The sequence below is a fragment of the Mastigoproctus giganteus genome, chromosome 10, assembly GCF_048544385.1.
Source record: "Mastigoproctus giganteus isolate SK-2022 chromosome 10, ASM4854438v1, whole genome shotgun sequence".
NCBI lineage: Eukaryota > Metazoa > Arthropoda > Arachnida > Uropygi > Thelyphonidae > Mastigoproctus > Mastigoproctus giganteus.
Window position 1 is genome coordinate 142,052,588 of NC_143584.1, and position 17,799 is coordinate 142,070,386.

At 35.4% G+C, this 17,799-nt stretch overlaps 1 protein-coding gene across 1 annotated transcript in view; it reads right to left on the minus strand.

The window, feature by feature from the left end:
* The window catches only part of LOC150079327 (leucine-rich repeat flightless-interacting protein 2-like), a 234,079-nt gene that overhangs the window by 150,674 nt on the left and 65,606 nt on the right, over nt 1-17,799 (minus strand). Inside the window, exons 4-5 of the mRNA XM_090383033.1 lie at nt 6,451-6,537; nt 1,795-1,860 (exon numbers count right to left, since the gene is read on the minus strand). Coding sequence (XP_090239159.1) covers nt 1,795-1,860; nt 6,451-6,537 — 153 coding nt within the window. The remainder of the gene's footprint in view (nt 1-1,794; nt 1,861-6,450; nt 6,538-17,799) is intronic.

Below are 17,799 nucleotides of genomic sequence, written 5' to 3' on the forward strand. Positions count from 1 at the left end.
AGTATATTGTTAATTACTGGAAGAACGTTAACTCTGGTAGTAAATAAGGCTGACAGCCTGGCAAAATTCAAAAGTCAGCTGAATTATCCAGATGACCTTTGAATTTCATACAGGTAAGTTTGCTACATGAGGAGGGAAACCTATAGGTTGTTTATTTTCCTTTTCTTTTTAAATTTTTTTATTATTATTAATATTTATTTATTTTATTTTTTCTTTAGTTATTTTATTTTGTGGCCAGTGCGGCATAAGCCACTGGCTTCCTTGTGCTATGTGGCCTATACCAATATCCATAAAATACAATGTCAATTTTTGCAAAAATGATAATCTCAAACGGGTCAAACACAACCTCATAACTTCTGCACATTTTAATTCAATTAGTGAATAAATATGTATTTAAAATAAAGAATAATAAACATGCATATGAATGAAAATTTTTACATGGGTGGTTCAAATGAAGGCAGAAAAAATTAAATAAACAATTTTTTATTCAAACCTGTGGGAAACAACCTCCCTAAATCTAGCACTATAAAACTTTTTATATATATCTGCAATGCAACCATCTATAAAAGACCAAACATAAGACCTATAAAAGACCAAATATATATGGAACCAAAGGTGGTAGTCTTAAAGAGGTTTTACTGTATTATTAAAAAAATGAACTGAAATTAATATGCACTGCAATCTACTGGTAAAAGATCAAGCATTGGTATACAATTAAAAAACTGAATTTTTTTTCAAATATTATTAAAGTTAAAATCTGGATCCTGTTATGGGTATGATATCACTTGTGTTACAAAAGGGAATGATACTACTGCTGGGTTAAATGGAGATGTTCCTATCCATAATTTGTGTATTGGCTGTAGATCGTGTTAAAAACTGAAAAAGAAATATATTCTCCTAGCATTGTTGTTTGGAAAGGAATCATCTGAGAGAGTAGCTGGGCCATTTTTTTTTTTTTTTTTTTGTGATGGTACAGTTACTGCAGACTTGTATTTATCCATGTTAAGTGATTTTATCTATCCATAACATCAAGGAAAGGATGTTTATTATATAAAGGATAATGCCCCTTGGAATTATTCTCTTGCTACATTATGTCTTGAATAAAAATTTTCTGGAAAGTGAATTAGTCACTGCAGAAAGCTTATTGTCCATAATTTGTGTATCAGAAGCAGAAAACCCTCATGTTAAAACTGAAAAATAAATTAATTCTCCTGAAGAAGAATCATCTGGGGGAGTGCCTGACAGCACATTAAATGATTTTATCTATCCACAACTTCAAGGAAAAGAAGTTCATTACATGAAGGATGACGTCTCTCAGCATTCTTCTCTTGCTATATTATTATATTATAATAACTTATTATAATATCATAATAAGTTGGTGGCTATATTATAATAACTTGGTGGGGGGGGAAACAGAGTACCAAAATTAATTGGTCCTATATTCCAAAATATGAATTGTGATGAAAACATGCAGTATTGAGACTAATACTAGCATTTTAAACATCAGTATAACTTTGAATTATTATAAAATTTTAATCAGTGTTTTATAACACTATTCTTTTATATATTCAACTGAGTTGTTGCCTGAATATTAAAAGAAGAGTGTTTTGTGAAAAGTCATATACCTATCTCTAATTATTCTTAAGTCTCCTAATTAGCAAACTGGGTTTGATGTGTCTGAGATTTTTTCTTTTTAATGTCATGCCCTCACATAAAATTTTCAACATGACATCATTCATTTTTAAAATTTTGAACTGTTGTTTTTTAAGATGTTAATTCAATATTTCAACTTACTTCCCGCATTGACTTAATGGGTCTGATAGGCTCAATATCATGATAGTAATCATCTACTTCCTCAGACTGAAAAGAATGAAAATTATATCTAAGAAAAATTAATTAAATATAAGCTATAACAAAAATAAAAAATATAATTTTTTTTAAAAAACAGTAACATTTTTTGTAACTCTGAAACATTTTTGTACATATATAAATGTGTACATTTTTCATGTGTGGGCTCAGGTATGATCATATACAGGGTGTTTCAATTAAAAAGGCACCAGGGTCTATCTCTTATTTTTAAGTTTAGGCTATTTATGATCTGGACCTTTTTTCTTTATCATATCTGAGCTGAAATTTTTGAATTTTGATGTTAGAATTGGACTAAGTATTATCATTTATGAAGGGTAATACTCTTGATCTGGTTACTAGCAGTGATCATTCATGTATTAAGAATTTGCAGATAAAGGAACCACTAGGTGGCAGTGATCACAGCGTACTGATGTGGGATTTACTTAAAAATATAATTACTGTCAGGGGTAAAGGAAAGGGTTTTTTCTTCCGTAAAGGTGAGTACAGTGGTCTCAGACAGTTTTTAAATTCTGTACAGTGGGATCAACTGACGATGTTACCAACAGTAAATTCTATGTGGGAAGCATTCAAGGAATTAATCGTGGATGCTACTAAAAGTTTCATACCTATTAAGAAATATTGTTCAAGATTTAGACCTAAATGGTTATCAAATGAACTAATGAGACTCCTGACAGAGAAGAAAAATGCATGGGATGCATATAAATTATCAAGCGACTCAGAAGCCTATGGGAGATATAAGCTAGTCTGTAATCAGGTCACAAAGGAGGTTAAGGCAGGCGAAGGCAGATTACGAGGAATCTTTGGCAAAAGATGCTAAGAAAAACAGCAAGGATTTCTTTACTTATATAAACTCTAAAAGGAAGGGGATGAATCTGATTGTTCCCTTGATATCGATGGTTCAACTGTTGATGATCCTGCTCAGATAGCAAACAAACTGAATGAGTATTTTGCATATACATTCACACGAGGAGTTATTCAGGTTTGAAAATGGCAGAAGGTTATCAAATTGTAGCAGAGCGCTTAATGATTTGGTAATAACTGAGAGAAAAATGGAGGAGAAATTGTTGAAGTTAAACATAAGAAAGGCACCTGGGGTGGATGGGATCTATCCAGTTATATTAAAGGAGGTGGCAAAGCAACTAAGCAAACCCTTAGCCATAATTATGAGAGCATCCTTGGACTCAGGGGAGGTCCTCACAGACTGGAGATGTGCAACTGTATCCCCAATTCACAAAGGGGATCGAAGGGTGACACGAGTAATTACAGACCAGTTAGTTTAACTTCTGTTCCAGGTAAAATAATGGAGTCACTGGTTAAAGATGCATTTCATAGGCCTCCGTAGCCGAGTGGTCAGGAGCAGGAGTATAGTAGCACACGCTCTTTGAGTAGACCGGGGTTCAAGCCCCTGACTGCTGAATACAGTCGATCTGCCAACCCGCACTGGACCAGCGTGGCAGATTATGGTCCATTTCCCTCAGCATGAATTGTTGAGGAGGCTTCCATCCTGCAGTGGGTTGATAATGGCTGCACTTTACTTTACTTTTTTTGCAGGATCATCTAGACAAGACTGCAGCAATAATTCAGACACAGCATGGGTTTGTTAAGGGAAAGTCTTGTCTGACAAATTTGATAGGATATTATGATGTGGTTACAAAGGAACTGGATGCAAAAAATAATTTTGATATCACATATTTGTATTTCAGGAAAGCTTTTTACACTGTTCCGCATGGAAGACTATTGTACAAATTGGAGCAGAATCGTATTAAGGGTAAGTTGCTACAATGGATAAAAGGATGATTGAGTGAGAGAAGACAGAGGATGGTAATCAATGGGTGCTGCTCTTCGTGGACTAATGTTATTAGTGGAGTCCCACAGGGTTCGGTGTTGGGTCCTCTGTTGTTTTGTATTGATATATCTTCTGATATATCTTCATCAATGATATTGATGAAGATATATCAGGCTTAGTGTCGAAGTTTGCAGATGATACAAAGGTTGGCAGGGTTATTAATGACAGTAATGGCAGTGTGCTACTGTAACAGGATCAAGATAATTTGGGCAGATGTGCTAAGAAGTGGCAACTGAAGTTTAACTTGACAAATGCAAAGTACTGCATATGGGTAGAAGTAACCCCAGAGAAACGTACCAACTGTGTGGTACTACACTTAAGGTGGTAGAATATGAAAAAAACCTGGGGGTAATTGTGCAGTCAGATATGAAGTTTTCTGAGCAATGAAGACAGGCTGCCAGGGCAGGTCATGGGTTTTGTCAATGATATATAGGAATTTTGCTAGCAGGGAAAAGGAGATGATTGTCCCTCTGTATAAGGCAATGGTCAGGCCACACCTTGAGTACTGCGTACAGGTCTGGAGGCCTCATTTTAGGAGGATGTAGATTTGCTTGATCGTGTGCAGAGAAGGGCAACAAGATTGATGAGGGGAATGAAGGGATCCTCTTACCAAGAGGCTTAAATTCTGCAAATTGCAGTGGCTGGAGATTAGGCACCTGCACGGTAATCTGATTGAGGTGTATAAGGCCTTCAATGGGTTGAGCATGCTGAATTCTGATCCTTCCACTTGTTGAGATTACGAATCTAGGGGGGCATAAATTGAAATTGAGAAAAGACACATGTAGAATAGATGTGCAGAAATTTGCCTTTAGCCAGCGGGTGGTTAATTGCTGGAACAAACTTCCATCTGTCGTTGTAGAAGTTGATAGGTTAAATAAATTTAAGGAGGAACTGGACAAGCATTTGGAGGGAATGGTGTGATTTTTTTTTTTTTTTTTTTTTGGCTGATGCTGCATAAGCTCATACACTTGCTTTCTTGCATCACATGCCACTACTACTACCACTACTATTTAGATTTTACAATTTCTGAATTTAAATTTTGCCTAATCAACTGCTTTTTTATCAATGGAAAAGTTCGCTCACCCTCAAAATTAGATTAAAAATATCACTGGCATGCTTCTCAAATGAAAGTACACAGCTTTTATTTGAAAAAAAAGAAAAAAACATAATAACCACTTTTATTTGAAAAAAATAAACCATAACATACAACAGATGTATGTGATGCTTGTTCTTCACTATGCATAAAGCTGTGTAAAACTGCTGACTACATGAGAGTAGTCTGGTTTGCCTGTACTTATACTACAACCATTGTAGCTATTTGTTTTGCTTTTTTCTTTAAATAAAACTAGTTTATGTTTGTTTCAGGAGTACATGACATTTTTTGGCTAAATAAGTGGGGGACGACATTCCCATTAAGAAAAATGTAGCTGATTAGGTATGTTGACAATTTAAAGAAAATTACATAATTTAAAAAATACTTCTCTTTCTTATTTCCCAACTTGGGATGATAGTCTTACAATCTGGAAGATCAATGCTTTTCATTAGACGTTGCACCTTTTTTTTCCCTGCCTGTGCTATAAAATATGGATGTAACTCATGCTACAGTTAAATAGCATTATTTAGACAATCAACGAATTTTATTAGCTCCTTTTGGAAATTGTAATTCCTTTCTGTAACATTCCAATAAACAAATTTTCATTTGGAAAAAGTATCTATTTTATTCACTTATTATTTCCTTCAGTTTCATAATGCACAAAATACTGCATACTCAGTCCCATTTGCAGCTGTTTATAGTCATTGTCAAGATCTGTCCTTTACAGTATCAGGAGAAGTATATAATTTGCCCAATTATATACTTCTGAATAATACATGCAGTTGCCTAGATAAATTTTTTTCAATATGCCTTGACAAGAATGCAGTACTAGTCATGAAGGTGGGGCACCACCTGTACCAAGTAATTTAATTAAAATGCACTGAGACATAATGGATACTCCTCTATAACAGCATTATACTTCTATTGCTGCATAGCATGATGTGCAAAGAGTATGTATATCACCTTTCTCATTATAACTCTGGGCCAGTAGACTCATCCCTATATGCAGCAGCAACAAACTAATATTCATGTACTAAAAATACGGTTTTTAATTTGTAAATGGGTTTTAGGGTGCATGAATTTCTGGTGTATATGCTCATCCTTAGCCTCAGTTTTAACTGCTGCTCAAGCAACCCACAGAATGTTCTGCAAAGGTGCAACAAGGTTATGGCAAGATTGGAAAGGTTTCATTTTGGCAAAATATTTTACACTGATGGAAGTTATACTCAGGTTCAAAATCTCAATTCATATAACAATGTATTTTTAAATGCTAAGCATGTTTTTTAAATGAAAAAATTTCTCAAAACAACTGTCATATATGACTTAAGTATCTCCAGTTGCGATAAACTAATATTCATGGTTGGAAGGACCTTGAAAGTTACTCTTGTAACTTTCAAGAGCCCTTCAGGATCAGCAGGATTTGAACCCTCACCTTCTCAAATGGGTAATGAGTGTCAAACCCATTTAGCCATGGAGGCCCTCATCCTAACTGAACATTCTATTTATTTCTGATACCAAATATAACAAAAGAAATAAAATAAGAAGAAAAATCTACTTTTTTAATCTTCCTATTTCTATTTTCACAGAATTTAATTAACATAATATATAAATTAACCAAGATTTATTATGGCACTTGACTTACTTCTCTCTGCCTCCTCTCTAATTCACGCATCCTGATTTCCCGGGCTTCTGTCCGTGCCTGACGCCGGGCTGCCAGCCTAGCTTCTGCCTGAAACAATATTATAATACCTGTACTTGAGTAATCATCCAAATACTTCTAAACATAATATTTAAAACCATTTATCAATTTTTTAACTATAATCCTATAATTTTTTTAATATAAAAGTACAGTACCGTGAAAATCGCAGGATACCTCATTGATGAAAGAATGAAGTATCCTTTCATTTCTTTTTCAAGCTGCAAACTTTAAACTGCATAGGAAAATGCTTGTGTCTTAGCTGTCATTCTGCCATAACACATAAAATAAGAGTACAGCATTTTCCTGGCTGTTTTAAATCTGTAGATAGAAAAAAATCCATAAAATTATGTAGTCCTGGGCTTTTCACTAATAACTAGGTCAAACTTGATGCAACTATTTTACATAAAAACTAAATAACATTTATGCCTCTTCAGAAAAAATAAGCCTGCTTGTAAAACCACTACAAGGAAAACTGTTATCTGCTGATTCCAATCCTAAGCATATCAATAAAATAGATATCTAAAAAGTCTGTAATGTATTTATTGTACAGACATAAGATGGCAAGATAGGTAACACAATATACCAGCAGAGTTTAGATAGTCCTATTTAACTGTAATCTAGATAACAGTAATTGTGGAGGAGTACGTGGCACTATTTTCTCATGTCATTTATTTTCAACGTCAAAAATACAATGGGATTCAAACATATGGAATATTAAAAAAAGTAGAAAAAATTAATGACATTCAAAGAGATAAGGTTAAGATCAATCATGCATTTTACTTTATCATAGCTAGTCCTTGCACAGTCTATCATGCAAAAAATCTGTATTAACATTATTTAACAGTTATAACTATAATTCTAAATAACATTAATTCCATGTTTATATTGTTCATTCATACTCATGCATACACATCATTTTTCCAATTGCTATTTGAAGAAAAACAACTAAATGAAAATTAGCACAGAACCTACCTCATTTTTACTTTTAGTTTTGCATTCTTTATTCACCAGCACAAACTGGTAATAGCCCGAGGCAACCATTTCTTTTAATTTTCCGATTTTAGTAAGGAGGTTCGGATCGAAACTCTTTCTGCTCATTTAAGATGCTTGTTCAAGTCCTGCTTAAGACAAAGGTTTACAGTGGATGTAGACACAGGAGGTTTCTCTGTTCCTATTGAACTCTCAGATTTCAGGTGCAGTAAGTCATCAACTGCATTTGGAAATCATTGTTATGGTCTTATCCTGTGCTTCCATTGTAAAGCACAGTCATCATGATCGTGGTTTGTCCTTTAAACTGCTGGTTTCCTTGAATTGTCAAATTGTAGTTTGTACTCCTTTAAATGAAACACCTAGTTTTTTGCCAATCCTTCTCATAGAATAACTTTCTTTATACGGTTATAACAGCCCTTCTTTTTTTTAGCATTAGCATTAGTAGAGGCATATGATGCAAGAAAGCAAGCTTATGCAGCATCAGCCAAAAAAAAAAAAAAAAACCCACTTCCACTTCACCCCTCTGTTCGTTCAAAATATCTGTCCAGCTGAGCCTTAAACTTATTTAGGCTATCAACCTCCACTACAAGGGATGGAAGTCTGTTCCACCAACCAACCACCCGCTGGCTAAAGGCAAATTTCCGCACGTCTATCCTACATCTGTCTTTCCTCAATTTGAATTTATGCCCTCTCAGGTGATTATTCTGAGCTAGAGGAAGAATCCCATCAGCATTGAGCATGCTCAAACCATTCAAGGCTTTATACACCTCTATCAGATCACCTCGCTGGTGCCTAGTCTCCAGACACTGTAATTTGCAAAACTTAAGCCTTTCTTCGTAAGAGCACCCCTTTGTTCCATTCACTAATCTTGTTGCCCTTCTCTGTACTCGTTCCAGCAGCTCTACATCCTTCTTGAAATGAGGCCTCCAGACCTGTATACAGTACTCTAGGTGTGGCCTGACCATTGCCTTATACAAGGGAATAATCACCTCCTTATCCCTGCTGGAAAAATTCCTGTATATCATTGACAATACTCCATGAGCTACTCTTGCAGCCCGTCTGCACTGCTCAGAGAACTTCATATCTGCCTGCACAACCACCCCCAGGTCCCTTTCATTCTCTACCACTGTCAGTGTAGTACCACAGAGTTGATATGTTGCTCTGGGGTTGCTGTTTCCCATGTGTAGTACTTTACATTTGTCAATGTTAAACTTCATTTGCCACCTCTCAGCCCATCTGCTCAACCTTTCCAGATCCTGTTGCAGCAGCATAGTGTCAGTAGTGTCCTTGACAACCCTGCCTACCTTTGTATCGTCTGCAAACTTGGACATTAATCCCGATATACCATCATCAATATCATTTATAAATACAGAAAACAATAATGGACCCAACACTGAGCCCTGAGGGACTCCACTAATAACATTAGTCCACGATGAGCAGTGTCCATTGATTACCACTCTCTGTCTTCTCCCCCTCAACCACCCCTTTATCCATAGCAGCAATTTGCCTCCAATGTCACACTGCTCCAATTTGTGTAGCAGTCTTCCATGTGCAACAGTATCAAAAGCCTTTCTAAGATCCAAGTATATAATATCAAAGCTATTCCCTGCATCCAGTTCTTTTGTGACTGCATCATAGTATCCAATCAAATTGGTCAGGCAAGACTTCCCCTTAACAAAACCATGCTGTGTCCGAGCTATAACTGAAGTCTTGTCTAAATGATCCTTTTTAATGCAGAATTCCTTATTTCTTGCCATGTTTACCATGAAACACACAAAACTTACACCAAACACTCTTTCTGAATGATGGGTGTTCAATTTTATAAGTTGCAGCTATTACTCCTCCAATTATATTATTGCAACAACACTAGAAACTTTCTAGAATCATCTACAGTATTCTACCACATTCAGAAGTATTCTACACCTTTCTTGAATATTCTCAAATATTTTAGAAATTTCTTAAATATTATTTAAGTTCTTTGATTTTTATACATAATAGAAAATATTTTAATAAAAAATTGGTAAACAGGTTGGTCCTATTTTAATAAAAACTTTGAAATTTAAGAAAAATCAAATGTGATTCCAAACTTTTAGGCAGGAGTGTAGATTGAAAATTTGGCCTCAATTTGACCTTTCATTCTAAAGTAATACATATAGTATACTTTCATTTATATAAATAAATTTCTGGGAAGGCTACAATTGATATTAAAATCTTTCTATGGATCAACAAAACAGACACTGAAAATGTGATATCAATTGAACTTTTTTTTTTATTAATCAGCATCTAAACACCCAAAAAAATACTTCCAATACAAGCTCGGTAATGTACCTAGTGTGTTACAATTCAGGAGCATTCTATTTTTTTCATCAAATAAATTGAATTAATTTTCTTTTTCTGTGATTAACTGAAGTAAAAATTAAATATAGTTATCTTCTTATCAATTAATTACTAAGATTATAACTTTATAGAACAGTTAATAAAACTATAATTTTATGTTCATGAAACTTAGCTGTTCAATTTAATTACAACTGTTGTTGTGGAAGCAGCCATTTGAATAAATTCAAGGTTTTTTTTATTTTTTGGCTGATTCTTTATAAGCATGCTTTCTTACATTTGCTAGTCCTAATACTAAATGAATGCTGAATGGTTATAGCACATATTCAGACTGGTTTGGAAGAAAGTGGAGGAATTAGATACCAATTTAAAAGTACAGTGGCCATGGAATTACCTATAGAAAAGGCATACAGCTGTTGTTTGTTTGTTTATGGGCTTTGCAGCACAAGGGCAGCAAGGCCATAATGCACCTATCTGTGGTGATGGAAGGTATGCAGCAGAAACTGAACTGCGATGAAACAGAGAGAATTTGTAAGGCATGGGTTAATTAATTAATCCAATTGCCATCTTTTGAATAGAGTCTATAAGCCTGAAAGACATTTTGGGGGCATCACCCCCAGATGTGAGAACAATATTACATGGTAGGGCAAATTTAAGATTTGCACAGAGTGATTAATTGGTTAGAAGAAAATTAACACCAAGAGCAAAAAAAAGAAAACCCAGTTTTTCAGATGCAAAGGAAGCATTATTTGTGATGTGCTTATGCCAAGAGAGAGAGAGATTAGAAGTCAGGGTAATTCCTAATAGAAATATGTGATCTTTCCTAGAAATATGAGTGCCACTGAAGATAAGCAAACTTTTTTTGTGAGATATAAGACAAGACTAAGTTTTAGAAGGATTCAAATTAACTAAGTTATCTTTGAATCATTGACCAAATATCAATCCATCAATATTTTAGACTTCCAAGTCAAGTCCTGGTGTGACAAGCCTGGAAGAATGTCTGTAACAAGCCCAATTGGTTTTTAGGGACAGCTGTCTATGTGCTATTCATTTTATTTTAAAGTTATTATTTTAAGAAAGTACATAATTACAGGTGGTAGATCAAATGTAAATGACTAGAAAAACATCGCTTTCAAAAATATTCACATATGGCAACACTATAAAGCTTTTTGACATTCAGAATATGAATTTAAGTTATTTTTATTATGTTCATAATATTATAAAATTACAGAAAAAAATCACCGTACTGACAAGAAATAAAATTTTTAAATAAGTACCCAAAACCCATGTTTCACTACATCATACCATCACTGATGGATTAAGGAAGAACAAAGTAAGTTTATCAAAATAGGAAAATAAACAGTTAAAACAGAGAAACAAAATGCACAGACACGAGTGGTGGCAGCAGTCCTCTGAAGACCATTCTCAAAAATAGAGCCCATGTTAACTGTTAGTCGAAGATAAAAATCTGAAATTGCTGTACCATCCTAAATATACACAAATTTTACTTGTTTCCCAGTGTTACAGCATAAGTGCCTGTAACTCTGGGAAAGCATCCCAAGCAGGGCATGTTTTTTTTTTTTTTTTTTATGAAAACCCCAAACACGAAAGGTATCAAAACCTATAGTACTTAGTACCGTGCATGGGTTGAAGGAGAAGTATGGGGGGGGAGGGGGATGCCGGAAACTTTGCTCTAGAGACTAAACATGGGTTTCACCACTATTCTCCAATAAGCAAAGTGGTGGTATTTCACCGGTTGATGAAAGTCATCTACTCACAGTGTTAGTATTCGCAGTGGCATATTATGCAAGAAAGCGAGCTTATAAAGCACCAACAAAAAAAAAAAAAATTCCCACATTACCAGCCCATCCCCTCCAGTAATGCCTAGTTCTTCCTCAAATTTATTCAAACTACACACTTCCACAACATATAAAGTTTGTTCCAACAATCAACCACCTGTTGACTGATGGCAAATCTCAATCTGAATTTATGGCCCCCCCCATGTGTGTAGTCTGAATAAGAGGAAGAATGGCATCAGCACTGAGTTTACTCAATCCATTCAAAGCCTTAAATTATGCAGACTGTTGCATCTGGAGACTAGGCACCTGCAAAGTGATCTGATTAAGGTGTTTAAGCTTTTCTTGGTAAAACCACCCTTAATTAACTTCAACAATCTCACTGCTCTTCTCTCCACTCATTCCAGCAGATTTACATCCTTCCTAAAATGAGACCTCCAGAGCAGTATACAGTACTCAAGATGCAGCCTAACCATTGCCTTGCACAATATGCTAATCACCTCCTTATCCCTGATAGCAAAGTTCCTCTATATCATTGACAAACTTGCCGACCAGGCTAGCCGGGTGGGTAAAGTGCTTGCGTGGCAACCCAAAGGTCGTGGGTTTGAATCCCGCCTCAGGCTTGGATCAGAGTAGTGCAAAAACCTTGAGAGGTGCATTATGGCCACAGAAGCCGATGCGCCAACAACTAACAAAAAAAAAAAAAAAAAAAAAAATTGACAAACCCATGAGCTATTCTGACAGCTTGTCTGAATTGCTCGGAGAACTTTATATCACTGCACAATTACCCTCCAGAGTCTTTTTCATTTTCCCCCACACAGTTGGTATGTTATTCTGAAATCAATGCTATCTATATGTAGTATATCTTGCACATCTCTAGTCCACAGGGACATCCTCTGAATCCAAAGATGCTCTCATAATTATGGCTAAGGGTTTGCTATAATTATGTGTTAAACTTCAATTGTCCTTTCTCAGCCCATTTGCCTAATTTTTCTAGATCTTGTTGCAGTATCATACCTTGATTACTGTCATTAATCAGCCTACCAACCATCATTTGCAAATTTAGACATTAAGCTAGATATACCTTCATCAATATCATTAATAAATAAATATAAAAACAACAAGGAGTACCTCAGCACTGAATCCTGGGGTGCTCCACTAATAACATTAGTCCATGTCCATTAATATCTACTCTCTACCTTCTTCCATTCAACTATCCTTTTATCCATACTTGTAACTTACCCTTGTTGCTACACTGCTCAAATTTATACAGCAGTCTTTTATGTATAAATCCAAGTATATAATATCAAAATTATTTTTTGCATCCAGTTCCTTTGTTACTGCATCCTAGTATCTAATCAGATTAGTCAGACAAGATTGCCCCATAACAAATCCATGTTGCGACTACAGTATAATTGCATTCCTGTCCAGATGGCCCTGCACTGCTTTTTTTTTTTTTAACTAATGACTCCATTATTTTATCTTGAACAGAAGTTAAGCTAAGAGGCGTAATTACTCATGCATTATCCCCCTTTGTGAACTAGGGAAACATTTACACATCTCTAGTCCACAGGGACATCCTCTAAATCCAAAGATGCTCTCATAATTATGGCTAAGGGTTTGCTTACCTCCTCTATAGCCTCTTTTAATATAACTGAATAAATCCAATCCACGTCAGGCACTTTTTTTTTTAATGTTTAGCTTCAACATTCTCTCTCTCTCTCTCTCTTTTCCACTTTCCTCTTAGTTATCTCAAAATCAATTAGCTCCCTCTTAGAATTTGATAAACTTCTGACATTCCTTTCACAGATATCTTCATCTGTGAACACAGATGCCAAATTCCTATTCAGGGTATTTTGTTCTGCTTTTTAACTCATAGTAACACTAGTGTGGGAACCTGACTGCTACTGATGCTATGAAACTTGGAAGTGTGTGTGTTTTTTTCTAGTTAAATTTATTTATAGACCTCCTCCATGTGATATAACAATATCAATGACTGTAACAACTGCAAATTACATATTTTTGAAAGATTTGCTAATAATTTTTGAATAATAAACACAAAAACATAGAAAGCAATGATAGTATAGACTCAGAATACAGAGTTAGCAACATGCATAATAATCAAGTTTCATGCATTTCACAGCAGACAAAATTAGAAATGAATTTTGAAACAAATAACAGTATCTAATACACATACATTTTAAAAAAAGTTTTCTCAAACTATTTATAAATATAAGTAAAAAAGTTTTTATTTTCCACTACACTCAGAGCAGTGGAAAATAAAAAAGACCTGGAGATAATTATGCAATCAAATATGAAATTCTCTGAAAGTATAGAGATGCTGCCCGGACAGTTCATGGGGTTTTGTCAATGATATACAGAAACTATGCTAGCAAGGGTAAAGAGGTGATTATCCCTTTATACAAGGCCATGGTTAGGTGGCATCTAGAGTATTGTATACAGGTATGGAGGCTTCACTTTAGAAAGAATGTAGATCTGCTGGAATGGGTGACACGTGGCAATCAGTTTTTTGCTGTCTGTAAGGAAGAATGGGTCCACTGAGATGTGTCCAACTTCAAACAAGGAATCATTGTACAGGTACTACTATCTTGACAATAGCAACTTGGTTAAGTGCACCCACTCTGTCATGTAATGAAACTACCAGGACTGGCTCAACAGCAGTTGAAGGACCAGCCAAGGTCATAAATGGGGCAGCCACATCTGATCGACACCTGTAGTGAGTTTGTTTGATTTTTAGGAGCATTAGCAACTAAGGCCATATTGCTCCGGGGATATGCGGTGGTCATTCCCTGACCTTTCTGCATCCTCCGTATTTGGTGGTCACGGACTCGAACCCCAATCTAATCAAGAAGCGTGTACTACGCACTGCTGCTCCTGCCCACCTGGCTACAGAGGCGCCCCTGTAGTGAGCATCGCTGTTATCTTGTAACACAGAAGTGATGTAGCATAGTAGCTCAACTAGCCACCCAATACAATATAAGAATAGCCAGACCAATATCCACAAGGCCTATGTGCCAGATAATAGCTTGTACAGGCAATGGTAGTTGGCAGCCAGCATGGGTACCTATGCTCACTGCGAAATACAAGAAACCGTGCCTTGCATGGCCACGTCAGCACCAACACTGGGAAACCTGTCACCTGGTCTGATGAATTCCATTTATAACTCAAGTATGCTAATGGGAGTACCTGCATTTGGAGAAATACAACACAAAGCCACGGCACTTGGATGTACTACTTGTGCTCAGCAGGCTGGAAGCAGTAGTAATATGGTTTAAGGACTGTTTTTGTTGCATGTCCTGAGTCCTCTGAGCACTGTTAATCAACAGTTTTAATCAATATAATTACCCTTCCATCGTTGCTGACCAAGGAAACTCCATGATGAAAGCATATCCAGATAACTCCAGCATCTATCAAAAAGACAATGCACCAACCCAAATGAGCATATTTGGGACCTGCATTCAATACTATAACCATCCATCAGTGCAAGCCTTACTGGACACATTGTACAATGCATGGATAGCACTACCACAGGATCTGGTGAGCATGGCCTTCACACACCCAGGGTCCTGAGCTGGATATCATCATTCTTCTCTTTCTTGGTGATTCCCTTCTACTCTCACTCTCTCTCTCTCAGGGTAAATCACAATTTTTTTTTTTTTTTTTTTTTTTGGCTGGTGCAGTATAAGCCTCAGGCTTCCTTGCACCATATGGCTAATAATAATAATCCTGCAACACTTTGTGGAGTCCATGCCAAGATATAATGGGTATTAGATGGGTTCTTTTACTAATGCAAAAAAAGCCAACTCAAGTGTATAGCTAAATCAATAAGCAATAAATAAACCTTAGAAGTGCTCAATATGAGAACAGGCTAGGGTTTCCATGTCTCAGTTTTTGGTCTGCTGCCCAAAAAAGAGCTTTTGGGACTACTGAACACTCCAGTTTCACACAGAAAATAAAATATACAAAAATCTCAGTACGTCAATATAATGATAAACAAAAACTAACAGTGACTTCATTTTTGGGTTTCTTCATAACCTGTTATATCTCAATTTTGATTCTGAAGAATACTGAGTTTATTTCAACATAATATCCAAGGAAGTATTGCAGGGAGGGGTTAAAAACACTCCCTAAAATCTCTGGTTGAGTTTCCATTGAATATTTGTATTGCTTCAATTATTTAAAGTTAAATATATATATATATATATATATCAAATTAAGAAAAAGGGTAACATATATGGCTGTATTAAACAATAAAGGAGATAGATCACCCTTCTACCAGTGAAATTACTGCTGAAGCTACACCAAATTTTGCAGGTAATTACTACTGCGACCAGATTAAAAAAAAAAAAAAAAGGAATAAAAAAGTGATAATTCATTACTTTGAATGTACTATGAAATTTTTACTACATAACATAGGATTAGGCCTGCAAAATTTCTTCATAAAACTGTTTGTAGTGGCATATATATATTCTCTCCCTCTCCCCACAGTATTAATCCCTTTTGCATCAGGGTCCCCAAATACCTTTGCACGGCCCTGCATAATACATCATGTTCGACGTATGCCACTTCCTTCATTCTTACGGCGGTTCTTAACATTCTGTGGCGCCCCGGTTTGGAAATTTAAAAAATATGGCAACCAAACTCTATGGTCGTACCCATTGAGAAACATGGACCTGAAGCATGAGGGCTAAAAAAAATTCATTTATACATATAAAGATTAAATTTGTTAAAAGTTTTAATTGAATTTTACTATGGTATCAGTTAGTTTCCTGTTATGTTATTACCCTCTTTTTATGGCTATATCTTGTATATTTATTTTATAATGAATAAAGGGAGTTTGATTATTATTATTATTTCATTTGAAAATTGTGATCTCCCACAGCTATTGATTTTTGTTACCTACCTTAAATCACAATTTGTTACCATTGATAAAACTGAAGGAAACACCACCCACAAATTTGTATTATGTGCCAAAATTTATGGTTATCTGTCACTCAAGGCCTTTTGTTGCTGCAACTACGTAGCTGATTGGGTAAACCCTTGCGAACACTGCGGGAAAATAATTTAAAGTTATTATTATGATGTGCGGTTTCCTAAAATTATACCTGAGAAATACTTCCAGTAGTATTGCATATAATTTACTCCTTTTTATTCTGGACTGTACGACAATTAAAAGAAGAATACGACGAAGGTTTTACGTGCCACTATGTTTATTTCCGATTGAAACGAACATCACTGTGAGAAACGAGATTGACAAAATTATATTTTAGCCTTCGCCAGCAATAAAAACAAAATCCAGCTAGCTATCTTATCTTATTTATTTACGCATAGGAATTTTCATGAATTTTATTAATGTTTTTGTTTTTTAATTTGGGAACTTTGAAATGAAATATAGAAACAAACCATTAATGAATTTATTTAGATTAAATAATATAATAAAACATTTTTAAACCATGCGAATTGTTCAAACTTAGTGCTTGCAACCTAATTATACTAAATTTGAATGTATAAGGGCATACAGTAATAAAAGGAGTTAACAAACATACGCACCCTGTAATTTCTAATATATACAATTGTTGGAGAGCACTGAGACATATCGAAGAAGCCGTCCACTTTCAGAAACACCATGAGTCAAAGACAATTAAAAGTTCTTACATGCAATTTACTGCCGGTTTTGATCAACTCACGATGCATACAGAAGTTATGTCACGATAAAATTGAGCGGGAGCAATAGAAGTGCGTGTACGCGAACATCGTGAAACTCGGAAAATAGTCTTACACATTCCAAGCTCTTTTGCTTTACGAGTAAAACGGCACCTAACCCCTAAAAAAATGAAAGACGACACCCACGACCCGAAGATGGGAACAGCAATGAGTCAGTGTTGGCATGCCACCTCTAATGACAGTTCGCAAAACGACGCACGTAACAGGGCGTGAAAAAGTAGTAATCATGGATGAGATTTAAAAAAAAAGAAAAGGTAAAGTATGCATATATAGAACCGATAGGCACTAACTATACTGAATGCTATTAGCAGAGCACAATTCCGATACTTCTTTCAAACATTCAATATATCTATTCAGTGGAGCAGTCTATAAGTTTCGTGAAGTGACACCAAAATTATGTACACTAAAAAAAATCTTTGAAGTTCAA